At 39.8% G+C, this 27,478-nt stretch overlaps 1 protein-coding gene across 4 annotated transcripts in view; it reads left to right on the forward strand.

Annotated features, from left to right (window-relative positions):
* The window catches only part of RAD18 (RAD18 E3 ubiquitin protein ligase), a 181,043-nt gene that overhangs the window by 7,961 nt on the left and 145,604 nt on the right, over positions 1-27,478 (forward strand). For 3 of the 4 annotated variants that reach the window (XM_075183735.1, XM_075183736.1, XM_075183737.1), the window contains exons 3-4: positions 15,741-15,802; positions 20,305-20,375. In XM_075183735.1, coding sequence (XP_075039836.1) covers positions 15,741-15,802; positions 20,305-20,375 — 133 coding nt within the window. The remainder of the gene's footprint in view (positions 1-15,740; positions 15,803-20,304; positions 20,376-27,478) is intronic. The other variant, XM_075183738.1, reaches the window with a different exon arrangement.

The following is a 27,478-nucleotide window of genomic DNA, read 5'->3' on the forward strand; positions in this document are numbered from 1 at the left end:
GGACGTGTTAATTTGATAAGTCCTCTAAGCTTAACACCTATTCATATTCCATAATAATGGAGTATAGAAGTATGTGATTATACACATGTATACCCAATGAGCTGCAGGTGGACGCATGGCAGGAGTATGTGTGTGTGTGTGTGAGGGGGTGTTGGATAGATTAGATTTTAGGTTGCTTAAATTGCAAGAGAGGTTGCAAGTTAGTGAATGGATGTTTTTTACACGTGGGGCGCAAATATAAACACAAGCATAAAAGTGCAATTGAACTCAGCAATGTGTCATATTCTATCTTAAAATCCATTCTCCGTTATAAAAAGTATTTTTTTTTTTAAAATAAAGTGCAATGATAGATTTATTAAACCTTATGAAACCTTATGGGGCGGCACAGTGGCGTAGTGGTTAGCACGTCTGCCTCACAGCACTGGGGTCATGAGTTCGATTCCCAACCATGGCCTTATCTGTGTGGAGTTTGTATGTTCTCCCTGTGTTTGCGTAGGTTTCCTCCGGGTGCTCCGGTTTCCTCCTACACTCCAAAAACATACTGGCAGGTTAATTGGCTGCAATCAAAAAAAAAAAAAAAAAAAAAATTGACCCTAGTCTCTCTCTCTCTCTGTCTGTCTTTCTGTCTGTCTGTGTGTGAGTGTGTGTCTATAGTAGGGAATTTAGACTGTAAGCTCCAATGGGGCAGGGACTGATGTGAATGAGTTCTCTGTACAGCGCTGCGGAATTAGTGGCGCTATATAAATAAATGATGATGATGATGATGATGATGAAAAGGAAAAGTCATTTATCTAGTACAGTCGAGAAAGAGATAGCTAGGATCTGATTGGTTGCTATGGGCAACACTTCCACGTTTTCTTTCTAGAATGCTTGATAAATCTCCCTCTCGCCCAACACCCCCAGTGTACCTGTTTGTATTCCTGGGTTTATTGGATAGTTCCCTGGACTGTATATCACATAGATCTAATGATTCATAGGTCTTGAGCTACAGAAACACTGCTTTATTTTTCATTTCCTTTACTTTTCTTGGCTAACAGCGTCCGCTGCTTGTTTAAACAGATAAAGCCGTGGTCGGTGTAGACATGGAACCAAAATATTGGCACTGAACAAATTTGATGTAATTATTATAGGTTTTAATGGGTGCAAATATCTCCCGCCAACACTGAAAATTGTAAGAGCCGTTTACAAATATGACTGTAATCTGGCAGGTGTTTAGTTTGTGATATGCTATTGCATTGCTATTCATAGAAACCGGCTGAATCCTGACATTATACTCTTGTTACGGCAATGCTCTGCACATAGCTCGTTATTTCTTAATGTTTTTATTGTCCGTTTTAACCGGATTTGCAATCCAAAACCATGTTTGCATTCACACTTTAGGAAAACCTGTAATGCCCTTTTAATAAGATGTGATGACGGTCGCCTTGGTTTGAAATGAAAACCTTCTAATAGGAAATTAATATCTTAATTGATTCAAAACGCCCATTTTAATTTTCAGTACAGTTACATAGACCATTAAATGACCTGTTTTCGAGATCTATTGCAATTACCTCTTGCTTAACGTCATTATTCAACATTGTTTAGATCTACGTTGTACAGTCGAAATATCAAAACTATAGGCTGCATTGATAGAATGATTTTCACTCCAAAGTAGGCATTAAATGCAAATGATTAAATCCTTGCTTTTCTTCAGGGGTGTAGATTAATCCCATTGCTCAATGTTTTGGGCCACATTCATACTAAAAGGTCTCGAAAAATGCATTCTAAATTTTGTACCATAAATAACAATTACAATTGGTTATAAAGATACCTTAGTGAATATAACACAGTGAAACATATTTTATGTGACCAATACAAGAATTCCAGCCCAACAGACAAAATACTTTTATAATGGACTCGAGGTATGTCTTTTATAAATGAAGCAATGGAAGTAGGATGCTATCTAAATATATGGACAGTGGTTGAAAAAATGGAATCTTATGTTTCTTGGTTAAAGAAAATAAAACTGGTCAAATTGGATGATCATTAGTTAAAAAATGTAATAAGGTTCTTCATTAGGACCTTTTTTTATATCTCTGCTAACACACTGTCCATCTATCTTAATTGTAAGAGTATCTGATAATACACTATATTGATCTACCCGTAGATAACTTGTCTATAATCCACATAATCCATACTCGCCAACGTGCTCCCTTATCAGCTGGTGTGAATGTCTGTCTTCATTGGGTAAATCTTGTATCCTTTTTCTACCCGTTTGTGAAACCGTTATATTTCGATTTTTTTTGATTCTTGGCCATTCAATCTTAATCGTGTTGGTTTGAGCCCATCTTGTAAATGTCTCTAGAGAATAATGTTTGATAAATGACATCAGCCTACCGTTCAGGTTTCTATTTGTTCCCATCAAGTGTTCGTGCAGAACTGGATGATTGTCCTAGGTTGTGAGTCACTGCCAGGGGCCTCTCGGCTGAGGGGGGGATACCTGGGAATTAGAGTTTGCCTTGGAAAGGTAAACATTATATCCAGCAAATTGCGCTGTAAACTTCAGAGACGGCATAATTGTAAAGAAGTACGCTGCTCCTGTTTCCTACGCTAAAAAATGTCTTTGTACCTTTATAAACATGTCTAGTATTCCCCATTCCATGCCAGATATTCAGATACATTTGCCATTGATAAAGGACTGAATTTTACCATCTGCAATCCTCTTTAAAAAAGATCCTTGCTGTAGTTGTATCATTTCTTCTGAAAAACAGAAAACCTGATGTGCTTCTTACTTTTTTTTTTTTGTATTTAATTACTTGAACAAATGTTTCCCATCCAGAATACATCAATCAATTCTAAGAGGCTCCTGAACCTTTCCATGAATGTTTCTGATAAAAGTATATAATATTAAAGACTTGTATTTACAGGGTCAGGGGTTATTGGTACACACATACTATTTGTGCATGTTTAAACACTTCCACAGTGAAAAATAAAAGTGCAATGGCGTGATACATAATGCATTCATTCTGCTTGTTAAATAACATCAGCGCTCAGTTTTTGGAACAGATGCCCCCCTAGTAAGGTACATATCCTACATTTACATACCTTCCTGCAGTCTCCTAGTTACAGTTATGGATTACAAGCCATCCTGGTTGATTGATTGTGTGATTTAAGGGGTGTTTGTGTGAAGTACCCCAGTATAGTTGTCGTTTTTTTTGTTGTTGTCTTAATTCCACTGGTTTGTGTCGCATTTCTTGCTGAATTATACCCTCAATTAATGTTGTCCTTGAAGCAGATTGTTCTTGTTTCTTTTACAGTGGTAGTAAGATTCCTACTGTGTGTTGCAGAGCTGACACAATACATTATACATTTGGTTTGTAAGAGTCGCTTCTCATCTCTAAAATGCTCAATCTATAGACACGAGGACATCTGACAGCCTGCGTTCCTTCACATAAACACATGTATAAATTCAGCACTTTAATACAATGTTTGTTCGGAAATTGCTTTCAATGCTTTGCTTTTATTCAGCGGTTTGTTTTCTTGTTATAGTTACTTAACATATTTCGTCCTTCGCGAGGCACAGGGTCCTCTCTGGCCGCCCGCCAATGCCCTGTGGTTTTTTATTCTACTTTACTGAGGATTGCATAAAATCTTTGAATTTTATTTACGATAAGGGAAACTTCTCATTTAGTTCCCGTCTTGCATATTAAAACCCGTCGAGTGCCGTAGGGGAATGAAATATGTTGGGTTATGACTCCGCCTATCGTGCGTTTGACGGGAAATGTTCTGCATTGATGATGAACCTGTGCCAAATGGAAGTTGTACATCTGTAATATTCCATTTTATTGCCGGCCAAAATGAAAATAACGTATTCCCTGAGAGGCATGCATCAAATTACCTTACTTATGTCGTGGCTTTATGATGACGGAGAGCATTGCTCACCGGGAGAGTATGTACTTTATAGATGTAATGGGACACTATGTTGGTTAATGGTTAAAATAAATGTGATTCTGCTTGTGTAATAGATTGTAAGCTCTCAGGAACAGCACCCTCTTCAATGTATCTCTGACTCCAACTTCCTGTCTATCTGGAATGTACAGTACCTGCTTTGTCTTCCTCCAGTTATTGTGGAACCATATGCCCCAGCATCCTGTATCAGCCAAAGACCTTATGGAATTACAATAGATCTAGGGCCACAGATTGACCACCACCAGGCCGGAAGCTGAATGTGGAAGGTCTCCGTTGGCTTTCGCCATTTGCTGGATTGTTACTGACCCGGCACAGAGCCTTGGTCTACAAGAGTCGACGTTCAAGTGGTTTTCAGCGCACTGGATACTAGAACGGTATTCCTCTAGGCTCACTATATTTGGGGCAGCCCAAACAAGAAGCCCTGCTAATTTGAGTTATTTAAGAGTATTTACATATACACCGATCAGACACAACATTAAAAACCAAAACTAATATTGTGTAGGTCCCCTTCATGCCGCCAAAACAGCTCTGACCCGTCGAAGCTTGGACTCCACAAGACCTATGAAGGTGTCCTGTGGTATCTTTCACCAAGACGTTGGCAGCAGATCCTTTAAGTCCTATATCTTGCGAGGTGGAGGCCTCCATGGTTCGGACTTGTTTTCCCGCACATCCCAAAGAGGTTCGATAAGCTTGAGATCTGGGAAATTTTCAGGCAACACCTTGAACTCTTTGTTATGTTCCTCAAACCATTTCTGAACACTTTTTGCAGTATGGTAGAGTGCATTATGCTGCTGAAAGAGTCCACTGCCATCAGGGAACACCGTTCCCATGATGGGGTGTACTTGGTCTGCAATAATATTTGGTAGATGTCAAAGAAACGGCCACATGTCTACACGATGTAAAAGAAAACATGACTCATCAGACCAGGCCACTTTCTGCCATTGCTCCATGGTCCAGTTCTGGTTCTCACGTGCCCATTGTAGGCACTTTCGGCGGTGGACCTGGTCAGCATGGGCACTCTGACCCGTCTGTGGCTACTCAGCCCCCATACACAGCAAGCTGCGATGCACTGTGTGTTCTGACACCTTTCTATCATAGCCATCATTAACTTTATCAGCAATTCGTGCTACAGTAGCTCTTCTGTAGGATTGGACCAGACGCGATCAATGAGCCTTGGGCGCCCATGACCCTATCGCTGGTTCACCGGTTGTCCTTTCTTTTGGTAGGCACTAACCACTGCATACCGGGATCACCCCACAAGACCTGCCGTTTTGGAGATCCTCTGACCCAGTCATCTAATCATCACAATTTGACCTTTATCACAATCACTCCGTTCCTTTTGCTTGCCCATTTTTCCTGCATCCAGCACATCAACTTCAAGGACTGACTGTTCACTTGCTGCCTAATATATCCCATCCCTTGACAGGTGTCATTGTAACGAGATAATCAATGTTATTCACTTCAATTGTCAACGTTTTTAATGCTGTTGCTGATGCAATTTGTTAGTTGGCCTTGTAGGGCCTTGGTTGTAAAGGTTATTAGTCCTTTTAATAATGTCCAGATGAATGAGCGCCTCTGATTAGTTTTTCTGGTGAGTATTCTGCACATGGAGGCTGAGAGGATCTAACATGCAGTGAGCACATGCATCTCTGATCCCCATGTTAATAGGCATCTTTTTTTTTTTTTTTTTTGTTTTCCCTTTTGTGATGACTCGCTGTAAAATGTGTGTGCGCCCAGACTTGCTACGATTTTTGACTCATTCATGCTGTTTTAGAACAAACAAAAACAGTAAAGGGGCGCTTAGAAACCTAAAATAAATTGATCAAGCTGCAGCTCTCACAACAGGCTCTGGAACCTGTAGAAAACAATGAATCGCAGAAAACAGGAAGGAGCGTAAATTTAAAATCCTTACATTACAATTTAATATTCAATAAAAACATATAATCCTATATAAATGAGTGATAAATCAGGACCTGAAAATAACACAAGTCCAAATTCATGGTGTTGCTAATATGGAATAAGTTAATTATAAGACCTAGTCCACATGTCAAACGACTTGTATATAGATGATAGGATGGCAAACTTGTATCATCAGGCTCAAAGGGCAGTCTGCACAGCTGTGTGTGTGTATCAACTTTAAGGTATAAAACGGTATAAGTGAGACATAATTTCCATACAGTATGTACGGTGCTTATCCGTACCTCCAGCCTGTATGATGAATCGGGGAGATGGTAATCTAACTGTGAGCCAACAAATGAGCCTTGAAACACCTGGAACTGTGCATGAAAAAAATATTCAACCCCAGGGTTACAAATAGTTGATTCTCTCCAAGAGATCAAAACTTTCACTGCCTGAAGCGTTTCTCGGCGTGTGCAAGCCGTTTCATCAGAGGCATCACCATGAATTTGGACTGTGCTTATTGTGTTATTTTCAGGTCATGATTTATCACTCATTTTATTTTGGATTATATGTTTTAATTTTTTATTGAATATTGTAATGTTTTAGAACAACTTTGCTCTAAAAGGCAGCATGCATGGCCCCCAAAAGACAGCTAATCAAGTTCAACATGGGATCCAGGTCTATCGGCTTACCCTGATCACCGCTAATAAAGGGAGAGATCTTCAGGTTAAAGGACACATTATATTACACCCCCCCCCCCATTCTCTGAGCTTTCAGATGCTAGTTATAAATGTATTGACCAATCGCAGTGCAACATGTCCTGAGCGTTGTGTTCTGGACAAGAGCCCCGGATGAATGGCCACAAAATGCAGCAGGCATAGAAAGTTCGCAGGTTTAGTTAGATTATGACCGTACTCTGTTTGGTAGATATATTGTTTTTAGATAGCAGAAGTATATAAATGTAGGGATCAACGATGACGGATTACTGACGATGGCTCCTTCAAACCCAAACACTAGTATAAATACATGTTGGATTCCTGTGTTTTCTCTAGTGTTGATTGCTAGCGTAGTTCTAGTGGATACGTGGCCTTACTGTGATATCATATTCTGCAGTGCTGTCAGTCATTCCCTGCCTGCTCTGAGAGAAGCTCCTCCCACTTGCAGCAGAGGCGGGGCAGAGAGTGTGGTGGACATATTTAATTATGTACAAACACTCCAGTTATCTCCTTTATAATCAGCTCAGTATTTCACAAACGTTGCTGAGCGCAAGGCGATAATTCTCCTTACTCCACCATACATCCAATGGGATTGTAACATGCGGTTTTGCTGGTGTGTTTACCTAACTCCAGTGCTTCATGTTTTTCCCACATTGAAGTCTTTTCTTGATGTTTGTGAAGGCCGAGCGTAACTTTCTGCTTGGCAGCGTTATTTGAACATGTTGCTGTTGGATAAGAGCCAGGATCGGAGAGCTACTTCTGAGGTGCAATGTTCTGTGTGCACTGGAAACTGCTATGAAAATAATCATCCTGTTGTGTGTCAATACAGAAATCAAACATTTGTTGCATCATCAAACACGCAAAAAAAAGATTACTGTGTTTAACATAAATATAATTGTGGCAACTGTTTACATCTGTAAAATGTTGCGCAATTGAAAATAAAATGATACCTTAGCTTGTAATGTTATAATGAATAATATTATTGTTATTAATATGACAATTCCAAACATGCCTGTTAAATACAATTCTAGTTTCAAAATGTTTTATTGGCTTTCTGTTATATTTCAGTAAGATTTTCAGAGTAGGGTATTTAAAAGTGGACAATTCACCCTCGCACAGGGGGTGAACAAAAGATGAATGGTTTTGCAAAATGTCCTATATGTACATACACTATATATTGCACCTGTTGATTATTGAATTGAGAGTTTCAATAAAATCAAGCACCTAGCCATGCAGTCTCCATTTGCAAACATTTGTGTTACAAAATGGGTCATTCTGAAGAGCTCAGTGACTTCCAGCGTGGTGCTGTGATAGATGCCACCTTTGCAATAAGACTGTTCGTGAAATTTCATCCCTGCTGGATATTCCAAGTTCAACTCTAAGTGATATTATTAGAAAGTGGAAGCGTTTAGGAGCAACGAAGTGGAAGATCATGTAAAATCACAGAGCGGGTTCAACGACTGCTAAGGCGCGTGTTGCGTAAAAGTTGCCAACGCTCTGCTGATTCCACAGCTCAAGAGTTCTGAACTCCACTGGCATTAATGTAAGCACAAACACTGTGCTGCAGGAGCTTAACGGAATGGGTTACCATGGCCGAGCAGCTGCATGCAGCGTCACATCACCAAGCCCAATACCAAGCGTGGGATGAAGTGGTGTAAAGCCCACCGACACTGGACTGTGGAGCAGTGGAAACGTGTTCTGTGGAGTGACGAATCAGGCTTCTCTGTTTGGCAGTCAGATGGGTTTGGCGGATGCCAGGAGAACGCAGGGGCGGATCTAGAATTTTTTTTCTACCCCGGGCGATATTAGGGGGGGGGGATTTAAGCCCCGCCTCCTTTCTAACTTCTAAGGTTGCAGTATGTGCAGGTCCGTTCGGCAGTGATAATGTGCTGTCCCGCTGCTCTGATTGTGTTTAAAACACAATCGGAGCAGCCGGGCAGCACATTATCACTGCCGAACGGACCTGCACAGTGTGCAGCCGCCGGCAGCAAGCCCCTGCTAGGGGGGGGCGATCGCCCCCCCCCTGGATCTGCCACTGGGAGAACGTTACCTGCCTGACTGCATTATGCCAACTGTGAAGTTTGGTGGAGGAGGGATAATGGTATGGGGCTGTTTTTCAGGGTTTGGGCTAGGCCCCTTATCTCCAGTGAAGGGCAATCTTAATGCTTCAGCATACCAAGTAATTTTGGACAATGCTATGCTTCCAACTTTGTGGCAACAGTTTGGGGAAGGCCCTTCTCTATTCCAACATGACTGTGCCCCAGTGCACAAAGCAAGGACTACAAAGACCTGGTTTGAGGAGTTCAGTGTGGAAGAACTTGACTGGCCCGCACAGAGCCCTGTCCTCAACCCCATCAAACACCTTTGGGATGAACTGGAACGGAGATGCGAGCCAGACCTTCTCGTCCAACATCAGTGTCTGACCTCATAAATGTTCTACAGAATGAATGGGCACAAATTCCCACAGAAACGCTCCCAACATCTTGTGGAAAGCCTTCCAAAAAGAGTGGAAGCTGTTATCACTGCAAAAGGGGGACCAACTCCATATTAAAGTATATGTATTTGTATATAATGCCACTACAGCCCCTGTTGGTGTAATGGTCAAGTGTCTGAATACCTTTGTCCATATAGTGTATACACTAGAGAAGGCTTCGGAAGATGCGTTTGTCATGTTAACCTGCGCCACATTTCAGTGAATGGTAAACCACACATGAACAGATTAAGAATGCTGCACGAATCTGCAGTAAAATTCATACTAAGTATTCTGTCGGCACCAAGGCGACAATGATACCATAGAAGTCAATGTGTTGTGTGTTTCATGCTCTGTATCTGGTGTTATTGAGTACATGATGCATGACGCTTCTATGTGTATCGCATGGAAGATGTTTCTGGAATCTCCGATGCCCGAGGCGTGAGCTCAGGAAGTTGAAGTAAAGATGGGGTTTAGAAATTATATTACTAACCCATTTATTACTTGTGCTCATGAAAGTCCGTCTCTGTGCGAATTATGATTTATGGAAATTCTGTGTCCCACGCTCAATATATTGAGGTCTGTAGTTACTGAATAATAATAATGACCATCTTTAAATTCTCCAGTCTTAACACAGAGATGTAAATTTGTTGATTACTGGATAGATTCTGATTTATGGGCCCTGTGTTACATAAATCTCTCTCAACTGCAGACGAAAGTAGCGGCTAATTCTGTGCGCGGCCTAACAAATGCATTTACTGCTCATGTTTATTTATAAAGTGCACTGTATATGTGTGGATATATATATCAATGTAGTGTATAAAAATACCGTTAGTTGGGTCATAAATTCTTGAGCAAGGCCTATAAACTCTTTTGTTTTTATGTTTTCGGGCTGCTTTAAAACAGTCAGAAATTGCTTCATTGGTAAATCTTTTAACATTTGCATTTCCTTCCGAAGAAAAATAATTCCTCTGCTAAACTGATTTCTAAAAGCATTCTAGAGAATTGTAGGATGTAAAGTTAATGGAATAATATTATAAAACGTTGCTTTAAAACCAGTTTATTTTAGAGTCCTGGTTATAAATTGTGGTCATGTGACACTTTCAGTTTATCTTATTGGCTGATCTTGCATCTTCTGAGAAGCCACATTTTGCCCTTACAAGTAGGCAGAGGTTCTAGGCTTCGTATCCAAAGCACAAACAGCCGAGGAGCTTCACAATATCCTGCTTTTTTGTTTGGGTCCCAGAAAGCTTTATTTGCAGAATTGCGTCTAGCTCTTCCTCAAAAGGCGCAGGCCTGCAAATTGGAATGGTGACATTTGCAAAGGAGCAGATATAGGAAGCAACACCATCGGTCCGCACAGCTGAACGTGGAATGTTTTTGCTTTTCTGAGTCAGATTATCGAAATGAGATAAATGGGTTGGAAAGGGAACATTTTTAGGGACTTTTGCTTGCCGTGTGGAGGGTCAGAAAAGACAGTCCTGATGTCCCCTCACTTATCATAATCTAAATGAGAAATAAGGTTAAATTTCAGGAGAACAATTGAAAAGATTCATTTTAATGAAAGTAATGTCTCTAATGTGTTCGAAGGCTGGACATTGACAAGGGATGTGTACGTTTTCACACGGTTCATCCTCTTGAGATTTTCGCAAACCTTGGCGATCTTTTGCATACAAATCTCCCGAGAGCGGAATGTTGATATGAGCTGGTTGGACCAAACATCGCGCACTGGTACAAAACCAAGTAATTTTGCCATCTGCTTCCAGTGAAATTCTTAATGAAGCCCAGTGTGTCCTTTTAAGTATAAGAACTTGTTAATCTTATTGAAAAAAAAAAGTTTAAAATACCTATGCATAGATTAATATTTTCCTTATAGGCAGCCAAACCCACGTTCATACTTAGTAGGCACCAAAGAGATCGCTAAAGATGTGGTTGATTCATGTCAAATATGCATAATATCTTTAACACAGATGTCTGCGCAACATTAGAAGCTGAACATAATGTCTGTTAATTTCTAATTCTCTGTTAACACTCAGAAGGGTGCATTCCTGGCATTCGATTTATCTGATCTTTGTTGTCCTCCGGTCTTCTAAACATAATGGAACAAACTTGAGTTTGAAAAGTTGGATCCTGCAAAAATTCAAACTCCTAGGGGGACAGTTTTCTCTATTTTAAGGGGGGTTTGTTTTGCAGGGGCGTAGTTTAATCTTTGCTGGAAATATTCCTTCTCTGTGTGAGAGAGAGACCGACTGACAGAGACCGCAAAAGGTGCAGACCTGCATTGGTTCTCTGTGTAGTCTATTCACTGCCAATGACACTTAAAGGTGCAAGCAAGTCCACCACCACCAGTAAATCTGATGCTGGCTTTGCAGATGTGTGGGTACTCCTGTAAATGTGTTTTAGATGTCAAAAAATAAATAAATAAATAAATTAAGTCCTTTTGGAGGAAGTAAAATGTTGTGCACCAGTCTGCAAAAGTGCAGAATGCTTCTAGAAATGTCCCCTTTCCCTCCCCCTCCCCCCCCCCCCCCCATCCACCCCTTTTGTCATTTTAAACATCATCTTCCAAAATTAAATTTTGTTTTTGTGTGTTGATGCTCTCTTGCCGCTGATTCATGTCTGTGCTCTCAAACCTCTGTATCCTGCGGACACCTCCGTCCTGTCCCGCAATGTGAGGCGCTTTCCTGGAAAACATGCCGTACCCGAATGTTAGCGCCTGATGTCTCAAAGCAGCGATGGTGCCGCCATTGTGCACTTTTGCAGTTCTTAACAGGAAACTAACAGACTAATTTCTGTTTAGTTTGTTTGCAAATGGATGTAAGAGCCAAACCTCTTACACAGTGACAGCTAAAAGCTGAGAAATGGAACGGAAATCTGTGTCATTAAAATTTGACATAATTTTATGATCTGCTAAAGTTTGAAAGATATTACACATGCGGTGAGGCCTATAAGGGGTGTAGGGGAGACAGGGAGAGTCTTTCCTGCACAGAGTAATGATACAATATCTATCTATCTCGTCTCCAAAGGTAATTATAAGAAAACGTTTTATAATAAAGATAAAGTTAAAACGAAAATGCTCAATGGACTCCACCCAAGCTACTCTCCAGCTGTTGTCGCCTTGTCATACTTTCCGGGTGTCCTTGATTCCTTGGTCTCACAGGGCTAATAAGAGACATCAATATAATGAAGGCTGTATCGGATGGGAGTTGTTAGAGTAGCTGGACATGGGATGTATCTGACACAATGCTTGAACGAGGGCTGTCTCCAACACCTCGTGCCTCCGTGCAATCAATTTTGGGATCCGCTTACATCACGGGCTTCCCAGTAACCCCCTTTAATATCAGGGTTTGTGTAAAACCCTCCTGCTGAATGTTAAGCTTTTATTATAACTGGGTTTTTAATTAATGTATAAATTGTCACTTTAATTAGAAACTAGTATATGTTTGTGACTTATTTTGTTTAGTAAATAATTAATGGAGTGCAGTACCCTCTTTCAGGCTATAGATGCCACTATAGCATCTGTAGGCTAAAATTATCCATTCCTGTCTAGAAATATGAGACGGATGTCTTGATCCCTCCATATACGACCATAAAATAATAATAATAATTAAACAAAAACAAACCCCAAAACAAAACCATTTCATGATGCATTGCACAGCAATCATAGTCCCTTTTTTCAGTCAACTTTTATGTTTTCATTTGCATTCGTGAGCAAAACCCTTTGATGTCTGCCCTTACTACCAGCTGCCTGGCCAGTAAGGTTCCCAGATTTACTATTTTAAGACACCTATGAAATACACAGCACACAATGACTGTGCAATTAATCCAGATGCTTCTGCTGCTACAATACCAATGCATAACATGCATCTAAACAAACAGCATATGTGTAATTTGTAGAGAACACCCATACTTGCAGACGTAATAAAGTTTTGAAATATGGCTTGGTGGGTGGATGCTAGCTGTGTAATCCATATTACACAAATCTTGTACGGGGAAATTATTTTATAGATGTCTCCCATTGCTATAATTATCCCAATTAATCTGTCTTCATATATTGATCTGGTGATAGATCACACAGTACTGAGTATTACATGTTCATATTTGTCATTGGTCTTCATGGCTTCTACATATATGGAGAAGACAGATGATACATAGTGTGGAAATTATATTCTGTTATTTTTTTTCATGCTAATTGGAGGAGGAAAAATAGTCACTTTCTGCATATTTCATACCTCTCTCCTTTACATATACGGGGACCTCTGTTGGAGCGGAGTTAGAGGACGGGTACAATGCAATGACTAATGCAGTGATGGCTAACCTGTGACACTCCAGGTGTTGTGAAACTACAAGCCCCAGGATGCTTTGCCAGAGACAACTAGCTGATGGCTGTCGGAGCATGCTGGGACTTGTAGTTTCACAACACCTAGAGTGTCACAGGTTAGCCATCACTGCTCTAATGACAGCCGACTCCTGATTGGACGAGTATCGCTGCCATCCAATCAGGTGCCGGCTGCACTTACAGCCATGTCTCTCATATTACAGAAGTCCCCAGTAAAAATAAGAAGAGTAGGGTGTAAGTTTCCTCTAAAAATGGGAAAACCCTTAATAGCTTGTTGGATGTACGACATAAAGGGCCGCTATAAAGTGTTTCTCTGGTCCTTCTTGGGTTTTACTGTAGAAAAATGATAAATGACTGATGGCACCCACCCCCCCCCTCAATAAAAATAGGAATTTAGAGAACTTTATATGTATAGATTATATGTATATATTATCTGATCTCTTGCACAGTACTCTGTGTTCTTTCCACTTGACAATAGCACTTACCCATCTATAAATATAAGCTGCACTATATATTACATTTTTATTTATTTTTTTACAACAAATTCAGAATTACTTTTCTTCCGAAAGCTTTGAAGACTTGATCTATGCCTAGCAATGTAAATCTGCCTCGTAAAATAGTTTGTGGCATGAAAGGGAAATTCATTTTCAAATTTTTTTTTATATGCAGCTTTTATTGAAATTTTGTAATTTATTGCATTAGGGAAAAATGATTAATTATTTTTTTTTAAAAGTCTCTGCTCGCTCAGTTTTGCATCCTCCCGATAGTGACGCGGGTGTCGGGTGTCAGAGGCCGTAGGAAGGTTCTTGCTGCACAGGAGTGTCAGAATGTTTCCGATAGAGGCTTCTGTTAAACGACAATTTTTTTTTTTTTTTAGTTTTGCACATTGGTTTGGCTTGGTAGTTCTCCATTACAGACCAGTTAACTGCACGTGTTTGTGGTGCAGAGTATAATCTAAAACCCTGTAGCTTTCAGTAGAGTAGCTTGTCACTATTTCTGCATGCGTGAGATATTTATTATTGCAGCATATCCTGTTAGTGAGGCAGCACCAAAGCAAATATGTTTATGGAGCAAGGTGTCAGTGTTGGCGAAGGGGGAGAAATTTACCCAGGGTGCGGAGTGGCGTTGTCTGTCTTACCAGTGCTGTTTGTGTGTTGCAAGAAACTCATGATCCAGTGGTTTTCCAATAGTCATGGTAAATATACATATATGACAGGCCAGATTTCATACCAGTGTCCATGATAGACCAGTCTAAACCCTCCTCCCCAGGAATGTTTTACATATGAACTTTATATACACATATCTGGTATTCTTAAACATTTTAAGTTGAAAAATGCAATGAGAAGTCTATATTTTTGCTTAAATTGATTCTGTGTATGTATGCCTGTGGGGAAAAATATATATTGTTTTTGTTATTTTTGCTATTTAATTTAATAAAGTCCTATCTGTCATGCATTTAACTTGGGTATTGACAAAAAAAAAATTCTCTTTGAAGATGAAATGGTCACCAGAGGTGCAGAATCCGAACAGACCTCTGGTAGCAAAAGACTTAATAGTGTATGTCATCCGAGAGTCTTAGTGAAACTCCGTAAGACTGAGACCTAGAAGGCTTTAGAGTTCTGCACAGATATTTTTAAGCATGAAGATGAAAATAAAGAGTTGTTCAAACAGTCGTGTTGAAGTGCAAACACGCTTTTTACATCTTTATTGGTGGGTGGTTAAGAACTTTTCACATTTAAAGTAGTCCTGTGACCCTGTGTACGGATAAACCAATGGTATTCCACCGCCTTTTTTTTCTTGCTTCCTGTAAATTTGATGGATTTGTCTAATAAGGGAAAAAAAAAAAAATCTTGGACATTTGCAATTTTGCCTGTAGAAATGAAGAACGCAATATGTAAATTTAAGTAGCAAAGCATTAAAGAGATTTCTACCTGTCCCTGGTAAATTGTGTCACTGACTTAGACCAAAAAGGGCTTCCAAGAACTTGGTCTCTCTCTAACTGTAGAACAGAGCTCTGTGATGGAGCCTTGGACAGGCTGCAGAGTGTCTATAGGGAAAAGGAACGAGTTTGAGTCCCTCCGCTTGAGGTACAAGGGTGGGGGCTTACCTGGGGGCATATTGAATCAATGACAACTCCACTAAAGGGGTTTTGGTGTTCACTAAATTCCATTCCAGTAGTTAGTGTGAGGAAGGATCCTCTGGGACCACTGTGGTGGGTACGTGTTTTGAGAGAAGTAATGACACGTTGGTGCTCAGACATGTTATTTAGCTGATCTAACGCTTCTCCGTCTATCTGAGCTTTCTTTCAGTCAGGTGGGCACACAATGTGCTGATTTTCTGCCATAATGACTTGTTATTCTGTTTACAGACTGTTCTCTCTGCATCCGGAAGTTCCTGTCGTACAAGACGCAGTGTCCCACCTGTTGTACGGTATGTTCTAGATTTTTCTAATGTCCTTTTTAATTTATCACTTTTAGAACGGTGTTTCCCAACTTTCCAAGCTCTTGAGGCTATACCTGTTTATAGAGAACATAGGCCCATTTTATTGACTTCTTCCCTCGTGTCCACCATCAAAAATACCTCAACTTAAGGAATCAATGCCTGTTTGTTACTGGACTGTACAGCTCCAGGCCTATTTCTCACTGACCCATCACCTAGTTACAGTGGAGGCAGCCATTTTGTGAGCTGAACCAATAATTCTGCAGTCTGTCAGCTCGCTGAGGCATGCGGCTCTTTGGTCGAATATGACCGAGCATACAAAATGGCTGCCGCTCTGTAACCACTTGTAGTGAGAACTGAATTAACATCCGCTATTTATATAGCGCCACCAATTCCGCAGCGCTGTGCAGAGAACTCGCTCACATCAGTCCCTGCCCCATTGGAGCTTACAGTCTAAATTCCCTAACACAAACACACACTTTGATAGCAGTCATTTAACCTAACCTACCAAACTGTAGAACGGTAAATAATGAAATAATGTTTTCGATGTGCAATAGTAAATCGCTACATAATATGCTGGCATTATATAAAAACGTGTTAATACTAATAATACATAACTTTGTGAATGATCCTATCTTTACCTTAAGGAGGGGGGAGGATTTCACATAATACAACCACTGTTCTTAGTCCCTGCTTACGAACAGTTTTTTTTTAATTTGCTTTAATCCCTTGGTGAGTACATTTGAGCAGAATTTGTTGCGATAGATTTCAGGAAGTACGACTGGTTTCCCACGGAGCTAAAACAGCCCTGTGTAATGTGAATTCTTTTCTCTTTAGTGTCAGTCTTTTATTATGTATGAAGGGATATGTGAATGAAAACGACTGTGTACAAACGACCGTCTTTTATATAAGTGCATTACGCAGTTGGTTATCTGGAGAAGTAGAAGTTACTCTGCTGCCTCCTGTCATTTAATCACCTGTGATCACTCAGCACAGTAACATAATATTGGATGTGTTTATAGATCATATAGATTGCGCTCAGGTGACAGACGTACTGCTAGTAAATGACACAACGCCTATCTGCATTTCCAGTCTGATAATGACGGAGGATTAACTGCACTCTGGAGAAAATGTAGATGGACTATGTTCATTCTGTTTAATTCAGCATCTAACTACTTGCTGAACGATGTGTGACAAAGCTAATTATGATGCAATACGCCTTCAGCTCAGTGAGATCGATCATACATTAGTGTTCCGTGATCTCGGTGGCATATATATGAGATAGTGAGGCCTATTCTACACGGACTGGGAGGATAAACCATGGTTTATTCTTATATAGTAAGACTCTGTTGGGCTCCAAGAGTAATGTGACCAGTAAGAACAGCTGGGGAGATCATTAAATTTCCTCTTTCTGATTTGTATTTTTCCCTTGTGTCGGCCAATTCGGTCTATTTGATAGGATCAGTTAATGGCAGAAAATTGGCGATGATGTTCAAAGCTCCGTGGGGTCATTATTTGACCAGGCAGGTTGTAGGACCTGGCACCCCTGTCCAACGTGGTCATTCGTCCATATTGCAATGTGTCTCTGCGCAGCCTGCGTCTGCATGCTGTCTGTACACGTAAACCATCTATATATAACTATACCGGAAACCCAGATGCTTCCGGTACCAGCTCTGCATCCAGGAACCATTCATTTGTGGTCTTCACCCTGTAATCGTTGTACACAGTCAATCACAAAGTCGTTGAAGAATTATTCTCAAATTAACCGACACATTGCAAAAGTGTGAAATACTATCCTATCACGAGGCAATAAAATATTCTTTGGTGCTGAACGTGTAAAAGGATTAGGGATCATAGGGACCGGTGTTGGGTAATTCCTGCTCAAACCTATATTTCAGTGATGTACAAAATGTGCACTATAAAAGCAGATATATTTATAACAAATGTGCTGTTCATTAAACAGGCAAGATTTTCTTGAAATGCAGGCGCAGTGTTATGTTACGATGTTGAAAAATTCAACATCTTGAGTGTACTGATTTGTAAAATGTGTTCTACTTTCCCCCCATTAAGGATACATTTGTTTTTCAAAATTTTCTGTGAGTGACTATTGCTTCCCACTTACACACTTTTCTCGTAGAATTGCAGCGTTCCGATTCTGATTGCCGGAAGTACAGACGCTTTAAAACAAACCTGAATTTTTAACCCTTGACAACGTGGCGGCGTCACTGCGAGTTAGCTGCAGCCATGAAGTTATTGAAGGTGACGTGCGGCAGAGGACAAATCATTGCCATGCATAACGCTTCTCAGGGAACACGGCTTAGTTTCCCCCCCTCTTCATGTATGAAATGATGATGATTTGATAGTGTGCTCCAGGGGCAATTGTGTTGGTCTCCCGGTAAATTTGGAAATGTTCCGGAAACATTTTTCTATGTTAATTGCTTCCTTATGTGAGCAACACTCATCAGAAATGCATGCGATACTCTCTCTGTGCAGAGAGAAACTGCAAGCATCACAGGTCCCCAGTATAATAATTATTAGCAAATTCTCTTTTTACTTTTTTTTGCACTCATAACGGTTTCAGCAACTAATTCTTTAAATATCAGTATTTTCACCTTGTCTTGAGTAAAACTAGGCAATCTTTTATGATTTCTTTAAAGGTTGTTGACAGAAATAGTTGCATTTAACAGCTAGAACCACTGACCTGCCCCTTGCAACTGGTTTTCTTGGGGGTCCATGTTTAGTCTCGCACCATTGGCTGAAAATGGAGGGGATGTGTGATTCCGTGGAGGAGTGTCAGCTGGAAAACCAATCAGAAACTGAGCTACAGAGATTGTGGCATCTGGTTGGTCCTTATGCTCACACCCCCCTTCCTTCTCAGCCACTTGGTAAAATGCTTTAAGCTGCTTTACCAAATGTGGAAATGTTTGTTATTTAAACTAAACTATGTTGTTCTATATAATGTACGCTTATGTGTTCTAATACATTTTTATTTCCGAGAATAGGGATTAAGGGTTGATAGCCAAAACTTGGAGATTCATGCAATTTAGGACGATTCCCTAGGAGCCGCTCTTTGGAAACTGCTTGTGTGTTACCAAATAATAAACTAATTCCTAATCCTATTTTACCATTCTTATTTAAGACCAGGCCCCTTTCATTATATGTATTCATATTTTAACAAAAATAGATTAGGGGGGAATTCAATTGACCCCGTTGTTTTTTTTGTTTGTTTGTTTTTTTTGGGGGTTTTTTTATCGCCAAGTTAAATATTTTTATTTTTTTGACCCGCTGGCGCGACAGTTTATTAGCGTAAAAAAATCGTCCAATTCAATTTAAAAACAGGTAGGGCAGCCCCCCCACGCGTTAGTCATTGGTGCTTGCGAATTTTTAGGTCATCTATAATAAAAAAAACAACTTTTTTTAAACTATACAATCTATATCATGACAAAACACATTAGTACATACATATTGGTACATGCATAAATATATTAGTGATTATTGTGTTTTTGCATGCTTTTTGTAAAAAATCACCTTCATGTGAGAAACATAATGTTTCTTTTTTTTATATTACATGACTTCAATAGTTTTCGTATGTTTTTTTTTTTTGCACAGCCATGAGAGGTGTGAGACAAAACTGGAGATTTGACAGTTTACCGCGCAGCGTTAAAAAATAATTGAATAGCTTTTAACGCTTCTCACTTTCTCCCTCCCTATTATTTCAATGGATCATCAACTTGTCCGCGATAGGACCTTTTGAGCAAAAAAATAAATAAAAAATGGTGCGTTAAAAATGTAATTGAATATCGTGTAAGGTTAACCTGCTCCAAAATTAATGAAAACGGTGTTAAAATGACTTAACAAGGTGTTAAAACAAACAAACAAACAAAAAAACCTGCATGCAATTAAATTCCCCCCTTAATTTGCAGGCAAAAGTGCTTAAAAATAATCATCATCAGCGCCACTAATTCCGCAGCGCGGTACAGAGAACTCGCTCACATCATTCCCTGCCCCATTGGAGATTACAGTCTAAATCCCCTAACATACACACAGACCGAGAGAGACTAAGGTCAATTTTGATAGCGTCCATTTAATGTACTAGTATGTTTTTGGAGTGTGGGAGGAAACCGGAGCACCCGGAGGAAGCACACGCAAACACGGGGAGAACATACAAACTCCACACAGATAAGTCCATGGCCCCAGTGCTGTGAGGCAGATGTGCCAACCACTAAGCCACCGTGCTAACCACTGAGTCACTGTGCTACCCATGAAAGACATTATCATTAAAAATTATATTTGCTTTCATTTTTTCATAGCAGTTTTATTGCAAATGAAAAATGTTATTGTCTGTGATTAACATTGGGGGAAAACGTTGAATTCTCTAATACTTGACTCCATTACTATCTTTGTAATTATGTAACGCCAGCATACGTATTTGCAGAGCTCGCCTCTATGCAGGGTCTGATTATACACTGAATGTTGCGTCCCTTATTTCGTAGACGGTCACAGAGCCTGAGTTACGGAATAACCGGATACTGGACGAGCTGGTGAGAACCTACGTCACTGCCAGGTACGTCAGTCTAACCTCTCTGGTTTCTGCTTTTGGTGTATTCTGTTGATCAGGATTGACACTTCCCTTAGTACAGATGCATGTTGTGGCCTACAAGAGTGTAAAAAAACATCTTTTGTGTAAGAATAATATGTTCTGTGTTTTGTAACGCTTGATATCCATACATTTCATATTTTGGTTGCATCCGTCTCACCTCTCCCCTACTTTTAAAGTGTGATTCATACACAACATTCTTACAGTGAAGGGTATAATTTTCTATATCCCGTATTGATTCTCTTCAGCTGCAACAGTCTCCAGATGTTTCACCGTTCTGGGGATAGAGTTATGCAGGGAGGGCAGAACCTGTATGTGATTTATCCTTTCAGATACCTATGCATGGCCTTTTGGGGGATTTAAACAAGTTTATACAATGGAAGTTCTCTATAATCGTCTCAATTATTTATTACCAAAGCTGACATTTCAGGTTTCTGTTGAGCCTCCTATAAAGTAGGAACTTCTGTCCGCCAACGCTTCCTTCTAGTATCTTGTTTCTGACACGTGCGGTCTGCTTGTCCTGCCCTCATCAGAGGGTAGGGTGGAAACAAAATAAATAAATATATATATATATATATATATATATATATATATATATATATATATATATATATATATATATATATATATATATATATATATATATATATATGAATATATGAGATGCATATGTTTGGGGGTATTATGTAGCATGCCATTATCGTTGTCTCTGTCACATTAATCTCTAATTTGCTTCCAACGGTCTTCTGCCAACCTCAGTTATGTATGATACACTCACTAAAATACAACGGCATAATATGTGCAGCACGGTGGCTCAGTGGTTAGCACTTCTGCCTCACAGCACTGGGGTCATGAGTTCAATTCCTGACCATGGCCTTATCTGTGTGGAGTTTGTATGTTCTCCCTGTGTTTGCGTGTGTTTCCTCCGGGTGCTCTGGTTTCCTCCCACACTCCAAAAACATACTGGTAGGTTAATTGGGCGCTATCATAAATTGACCCTAGTCTCTGTCTGTCTGTGTGTTAGTGTGTGTATATTAGGGAATTTAGCCTGTAAGCCCCAATGGGTCAGGGACTGATGTGAGTGAGTTCTCTGTACGGCGCTGCGGAATTAGTGGCTATGTATGTATGTATATATGTATATATGTATGTATGTATGTATGTATGTATGTATGTATATATATATATATATATATATGTATGTATGTATATATGTATGTATATATGTATGTATGTGTATGTATATGTATGTATGTATATGTATGTATATATGTATGTATGTATATGTATGTATGTATGTATATATATGTATGTGTATGTATATATATGTATGTGTATGTATGTATATATATGTATGTGTATGTATATATATGTATGTGTATGTATATATATATATGTATGTATGTATATGTATGTATGTATATGTATGTATATGTATGTATGTATATGTATGTGTATGTATATGTATGTATATATATATGTATGTATATATATGTATGTGTATGTATATGTATGTATATATATGTATGTATATGTATATGTATGTATGTATATGTATGTATATGTATGTATGTATGTATATGTATGTATATATATATTGATGATGATATTATGTAGAATACCAATAGAGCTGGCAGTGACAGGACAAATAATGTGAGGAGGATTGCTAACCCCATTTTTTTCTTCTTGTGATTGTCTATTGTTTAGTATTATGTAATGTACTAGTGAGGGATGAATATATGATATGTTGTTATAACATTCTACCTGTTTTCTATGAAGGTGTTAGTCTGCAGAGCTCACCATTCAGTAGAATTGTCATTGTTTGACTCGCCCATAATCCACTTATTTCCAGCAGACACCTCCTGTCAATCCTATTCATGTGGATAATCCTCCCACAATGCAATAGACTGGAGGTCAAGGTGGATTGTTGGAAAAATAAATATTGGTCTTTGATACCACCCCACTCTGGGGTTTTGCTGGTGTTAAACAACTAGTTGTCGCTGGCCGCTCCTCCTGACGCCTCTTAGCGAATCTAACTCACCGACCTCCGGCGTCCATTCGCCCAGAAACTTTGGGCTCCCCCAGGAGTAGGTGGTAACAGGGTCTCTTCCAAGGCACCTGGATTCGTTCACATTTGTTGGGCAATGTGTAGCTGCTCAATGCAGAACAGCCGGAGGACGGATTAAAGTGTGAGCTTCAATCTGCTGGTCATAGAAAGGCAATGGTACAGGGACAGGCGGTATCACAAGAACAAGCAGGAGTTATGTTTATTGGATGGCCTGCCTCCTTTTTATTTATTGGATGGCCTGCCTCCTTTTTATATAGATCTGGGGTTAGGTAGGCCACCTTAACCAATCCAGGCTAACCCCCTTGTCCATCCGTGAATGTCAACCTGGTTGTCTTACATTGTAGTGGAAGGGGGTTGTTTCTAATTATTGGCTCTGCTGCTCGGACTTGGAGCTTGGTCACCTGGGTCTAGCACAAGCAACGCTCTGCTCCAGGAGTTTAGGGGATAGACCCCGAGGATACAGCTTCGGCAGCTGGAGCTCACTGACCTAGAGAGTTACCCAGGGGACCGCTAGTTCTGCTGCTCTCCTGTCCTCGGATTTGGGACCAGAAGAGCATCATTCGAACATTGACAGGTCCTCCCCTGGGTCACTGTAGTTTACGGACCCCCCTATAGAAGCACGAAGCTTTCCCCTGTTATCCCAAAGTGCGCTGACATCTTTCATCAAGAAAAACGAGCGCTTCTGTGCACATAACGGTGAACGTTTTCAGATATTCGCAGGTACTAACGTGTACTTTCCAGCATTTGCAGATTAGTCCTTTTTTATCTCTTCCTTTAGTACATAATAATAATCCTTTCAGTGTTGCCTTGTACCATGTTTTACAGAGATTTCTCCAATCCCTCCTCTCTTCTGACTACTAATACATGTCATTTGTTTACTGATAGAACTGTCCATGTGTGTTACTCTGATTACACGGAGACATTGTCCAGATCCCCCTTTACTAGTAATAAATTTGGTGCCGCACTGAGTAATAACTAGTAATAGGCAGCACTACATAACAATCAGATAATGCCCTCATACTTTGTTGGCTTCCGCTAATAAATCTTGGATAGTCTGGATGGCAGGAACACGAATGATTGTGAGATCAGTATTATGTATTAAAATGAGACCACCTTTCTTGAAACTAGGAAAGAGGAAAATGACTGTTGCAAAAACGGAATGTACGTAAATATAGATGTAAAGGTAGAGCAAGTGGGCCAGAATTCCTGGACAAATAATCATTCTTTCAGGATTTCTTTGCAGCCAGTATTAAAGACAAACTCCATCCCTAAACTTAAAGTTTGTTTAACTGTGGTGTTCGTGCCAAGCTCGAGCCCCCCCCCCCCACCCTCCTTAAGGCTTGAATTGTCCAGTGCTACTCTCCTCTCTGCTACTGGGGCTGTCAATGCTCCACACTTGTGTGCATCTACTTCCATAAAACATAGAGGAGTGCATGGCAGTACCACTGGAGATTTCGGAAGGGGGTAAATGCTACACCCCGAAAAGGTATGTACGTACAGTTCTCCATTTATTATAATACATTGCATAAGGCTCATTGGAAATCGGTGAAACCAAGGTACCGCCCATTTAAATAAATGAAATGTGTACAAGTGAATACAATCATTTGAGACAATGCTGCCACTGTGTATGTGAAACCAAAAGATATCCGGTGCTGTAACACAATATATAAATTACTGTGTAAGCTTATACATAAGTAGGAGAAAGTTGTGCTCAATGGCCCTGATTCATTAAAGCAAGCAAAACGAACTTAATGTGCGTTTATTTTTTTTATTAAATACACACACATCAGGTACGCACACATTAGGTACACGCACATCTGTATTCAACAAGGTGCGTATGTGAAGATACATCTGGTGATGAATATGGGTCTAGGGCCCCTCTGCTCTAACAAACAATACACCACAGGATACGTCTAATACATATGTGGAATATAAAGTCCCAAAAGATTAAAAGCAATTTTTGTTTTTAATTTTTCCGTAGAATACATTTATTAGGATGTTATTAATGTCTACTGTACATAAGACACATGTTCTAGCTGTATACACAGCCATCATTGCTAGTAATCAGCACTTACACCCGGCCTGTAGCTGGTGCAAGTGATACGACTGAAAAACGCGTACACGATGCCCAAAGCTTGAATCAGACGCTGCGGCGTGCGCTGGAGCTTGGCACGTCCTCGCTGTACATTGCTTACGTGCATACGCCCATTCCAGACCCCTTTCTGCCCCTGAAATCGTAGGCTTATGTAAGGGTTCTGCGCTCAAACACGAATTGGATGTTGCTGTGTTCTCTGGCGTTTGGTTTGTTTCTGGACATGTGCAGAATGATTTTACCCAAAATGCGATGCGTATTGGTATTTATGGGTCTTAATGATTCGGGTCCAATATAGCTATATTGGGATAAGCTCTCCTGCCAACGTCAATCCTAAGTACACTTGTTGTTACACAGGCTAGGGACTCGCCTACAGGAGATGCCTTGACGTTGGAAGGTGAACTTATCCCAGTATAGCTGTATTGTGCACAAAGTCCTTCTACGTATGTATGAGGCTCGTTGCCGGTGGTGGTGGCATTGTCTATGTAAAGATTTTTATTCTAGCTGGATCTTGGAGACAGAGAGAGAGAGATTGCCATGCAGACTGTATTTTCTAATTGTATTTTATGAAACAACATCCACATGAAATATATCCTTTTTAATATTTAAATGGCTATGTGATTTTCAATAGAGAACACTGATACCACAATTGAACAGGGCAATAAAATGCCGTTCTTGATCATTCTGCCTACTGTCCTAGATGGGCTTCATTTCAGCTTTTTTCTTCTTTGTTTAATATGTGTTTAATGTTAATCAGACCTATTTGTTGTTTGGAAACATTTTTCAGCGATTGTTAAATCCGTCTGAAAGAAGGTACACAGTGCTTTGGGCACAACTAAAGCATTTATTTTTTGATTGCATTTTGTTTTGAGGTTAAGCATCTGTACATTTACATATCGAATTATGCAGATCGCTGCATAATCTAATTTTGTTTCCTCTCTGCAAACAAATGAAATCTTTCGACAGAATCCTGGTCTGGGTCCCTGGCTCAGATTGATTTAGTTTTTGCGAGGCAGTAAAACTTGCGAGTCCTCGATGCAACACACATCACAGGGTATTGATTAGCTTTTCTTTTTTTTTCCCTGCGGGTTTTTATAGTGTATTTGTTTACAATGTTCACCTGTCCGACACGTTGCAGCTTGAGAATTGATCTTTCCCTTGTAAATAAAGTGATTTTATTTCTTCACTACAAACAAATGGAATCCTCCAACATTTGCTGCTCACCCACACAGAAAGTGGGGGGAGGTTTATATTAAATGTCAGCTTGCTGAATTATTACGTTTTACTGAAGTGTGGTTTTGGGTGCAGTGTGCTACTGGTCTTGTGTCTGAATTGTCTTTCTTCCTTTTTTTCCAAACCACTTGCATTAACTTTCCCTTCAACCAGCCAGCTTGAATCGACCTGGTTCTTGCGTAAAGGCCAAAAAATTAAGGTCAATGCCCCGAGCACAATTTGGGTTTGCATTTTAATGCACCGGTAAATCTGAGCGGCTTTGTAATACATTAACAAAGCTAGAGCAAATTATTTATTCATCCAGCATAAAAGTAATTGGCAGGCTGTAGGTCTGGTATATATCTTTCTGGAAGTGTAATCATTTAAACTTATCCTTATCCATGGATTTTATGTATCCTGAACAATTGAACGAAAAAGTTGTTTCTGAAAGCTTTATTCTTAAATGGACCCTGTACACATATTGTGTTTTAATTTATATGCATGTTTAACTCTAGAATGATAGAGAACACAATTATCTCTATTAAGTCAGAAGTCTTATTTTGTATTGTTTTGTTGTTGGAAACTGCAGCTGTTCTGTTCCTGATGTATGTTGTCTGTTAGACCTGAGTTAGGCTCCATGAGGAATTAAAGCAAGATATTTTATAGACAGACCCGGCTGCTGTGTGGCTTTTGTAGAGATCCATTGGAAGGATATACACAGACATTGTCTCTTCACAACAGAAAAACAGATTTCCATTCACTTGGCATATTCTTTCTCCTGTTCTCCTACCCTCTGACTGTCTTTCCTTCTTTCAAAGTGTAATTATCTAATAGAAAAGATAATTGCATGTACTCTGTGCTGCTGGGGGACCCTGCTCCTTCCACTATATAACTCTCACTCTGTGGCTTTCTGCTGCCTCCATTACCCTCCTCACATCATGTCACTGCCCCTGTCACATGCAGCCCTGTCCTCACTAACACATCACTAATCTCCTGATATACTCTGTGCTGCTGGGGGACCCTGCTCCTTCCACTATATAACTCTCAGTCTGTGGCCTCCTGCTGCCTCCATTACCCTCCTCATATCATGTCACTTGCAGCTTTATCCACATTATCACAATCAAATAAGTGGACAGGTCACTGCCTTCTACATGATCAGCACATTCATCTCCTTCTGCTGTGACAATTCTGATGATTGTCAAAGTAGTTGTTGACTAATGAAACTCAATCAACACATTTCACCTCTAATAATCTATGTATTTTCCTTGATGGATACTGTTCTAGAAGTAACTGCAGAGAAATGATTTTGCTCATAGCAAATTGAACTCTAAAAAAAATATTCTAGCAAAATTCACAAAATGAAAACACCATCTTTCTGAACCATTACCTATATCACAATGCATTGTTACATTCAATTATTATTATTTAAAAAAAAACCAAAAAAAAAAACCTTGCAAATTCTTTCTCCCAAATCAGCTGTACATAGAATGTCACTGGCATTAGAAGGAAGCTGTCAACTAAGCAGAGAGGGAGAAAATGGCAAATAATTAAAAACATTAATCGCATGATATCAATATTACCTTATACAGCTAGATCTAGTTTGTTTTTGTTTTTTTTTTTCCCCTCCCCCCTGGTTGGTTCAGAGAACGGTTACTGAAACTTACTTTGTGATGAGCCGTTGACCTAAAACATTCATGTATT

The sequence above is a fragment of the Mixophyes fleayi genome, chromosome 8, assembly GCF_038048845.1.
Source record: "Mixophyes fleayi isolate aMixFle1 chromosome 8, aMixFle1.hap1, whole genome shotgun sequence".
NCBI classification, from domain to species: Eukaryota; Metazoa; Chordata; class Amphibia; order Anura; family Limnodynastidae; genus Mixophyes; species Mixophyes fleayi.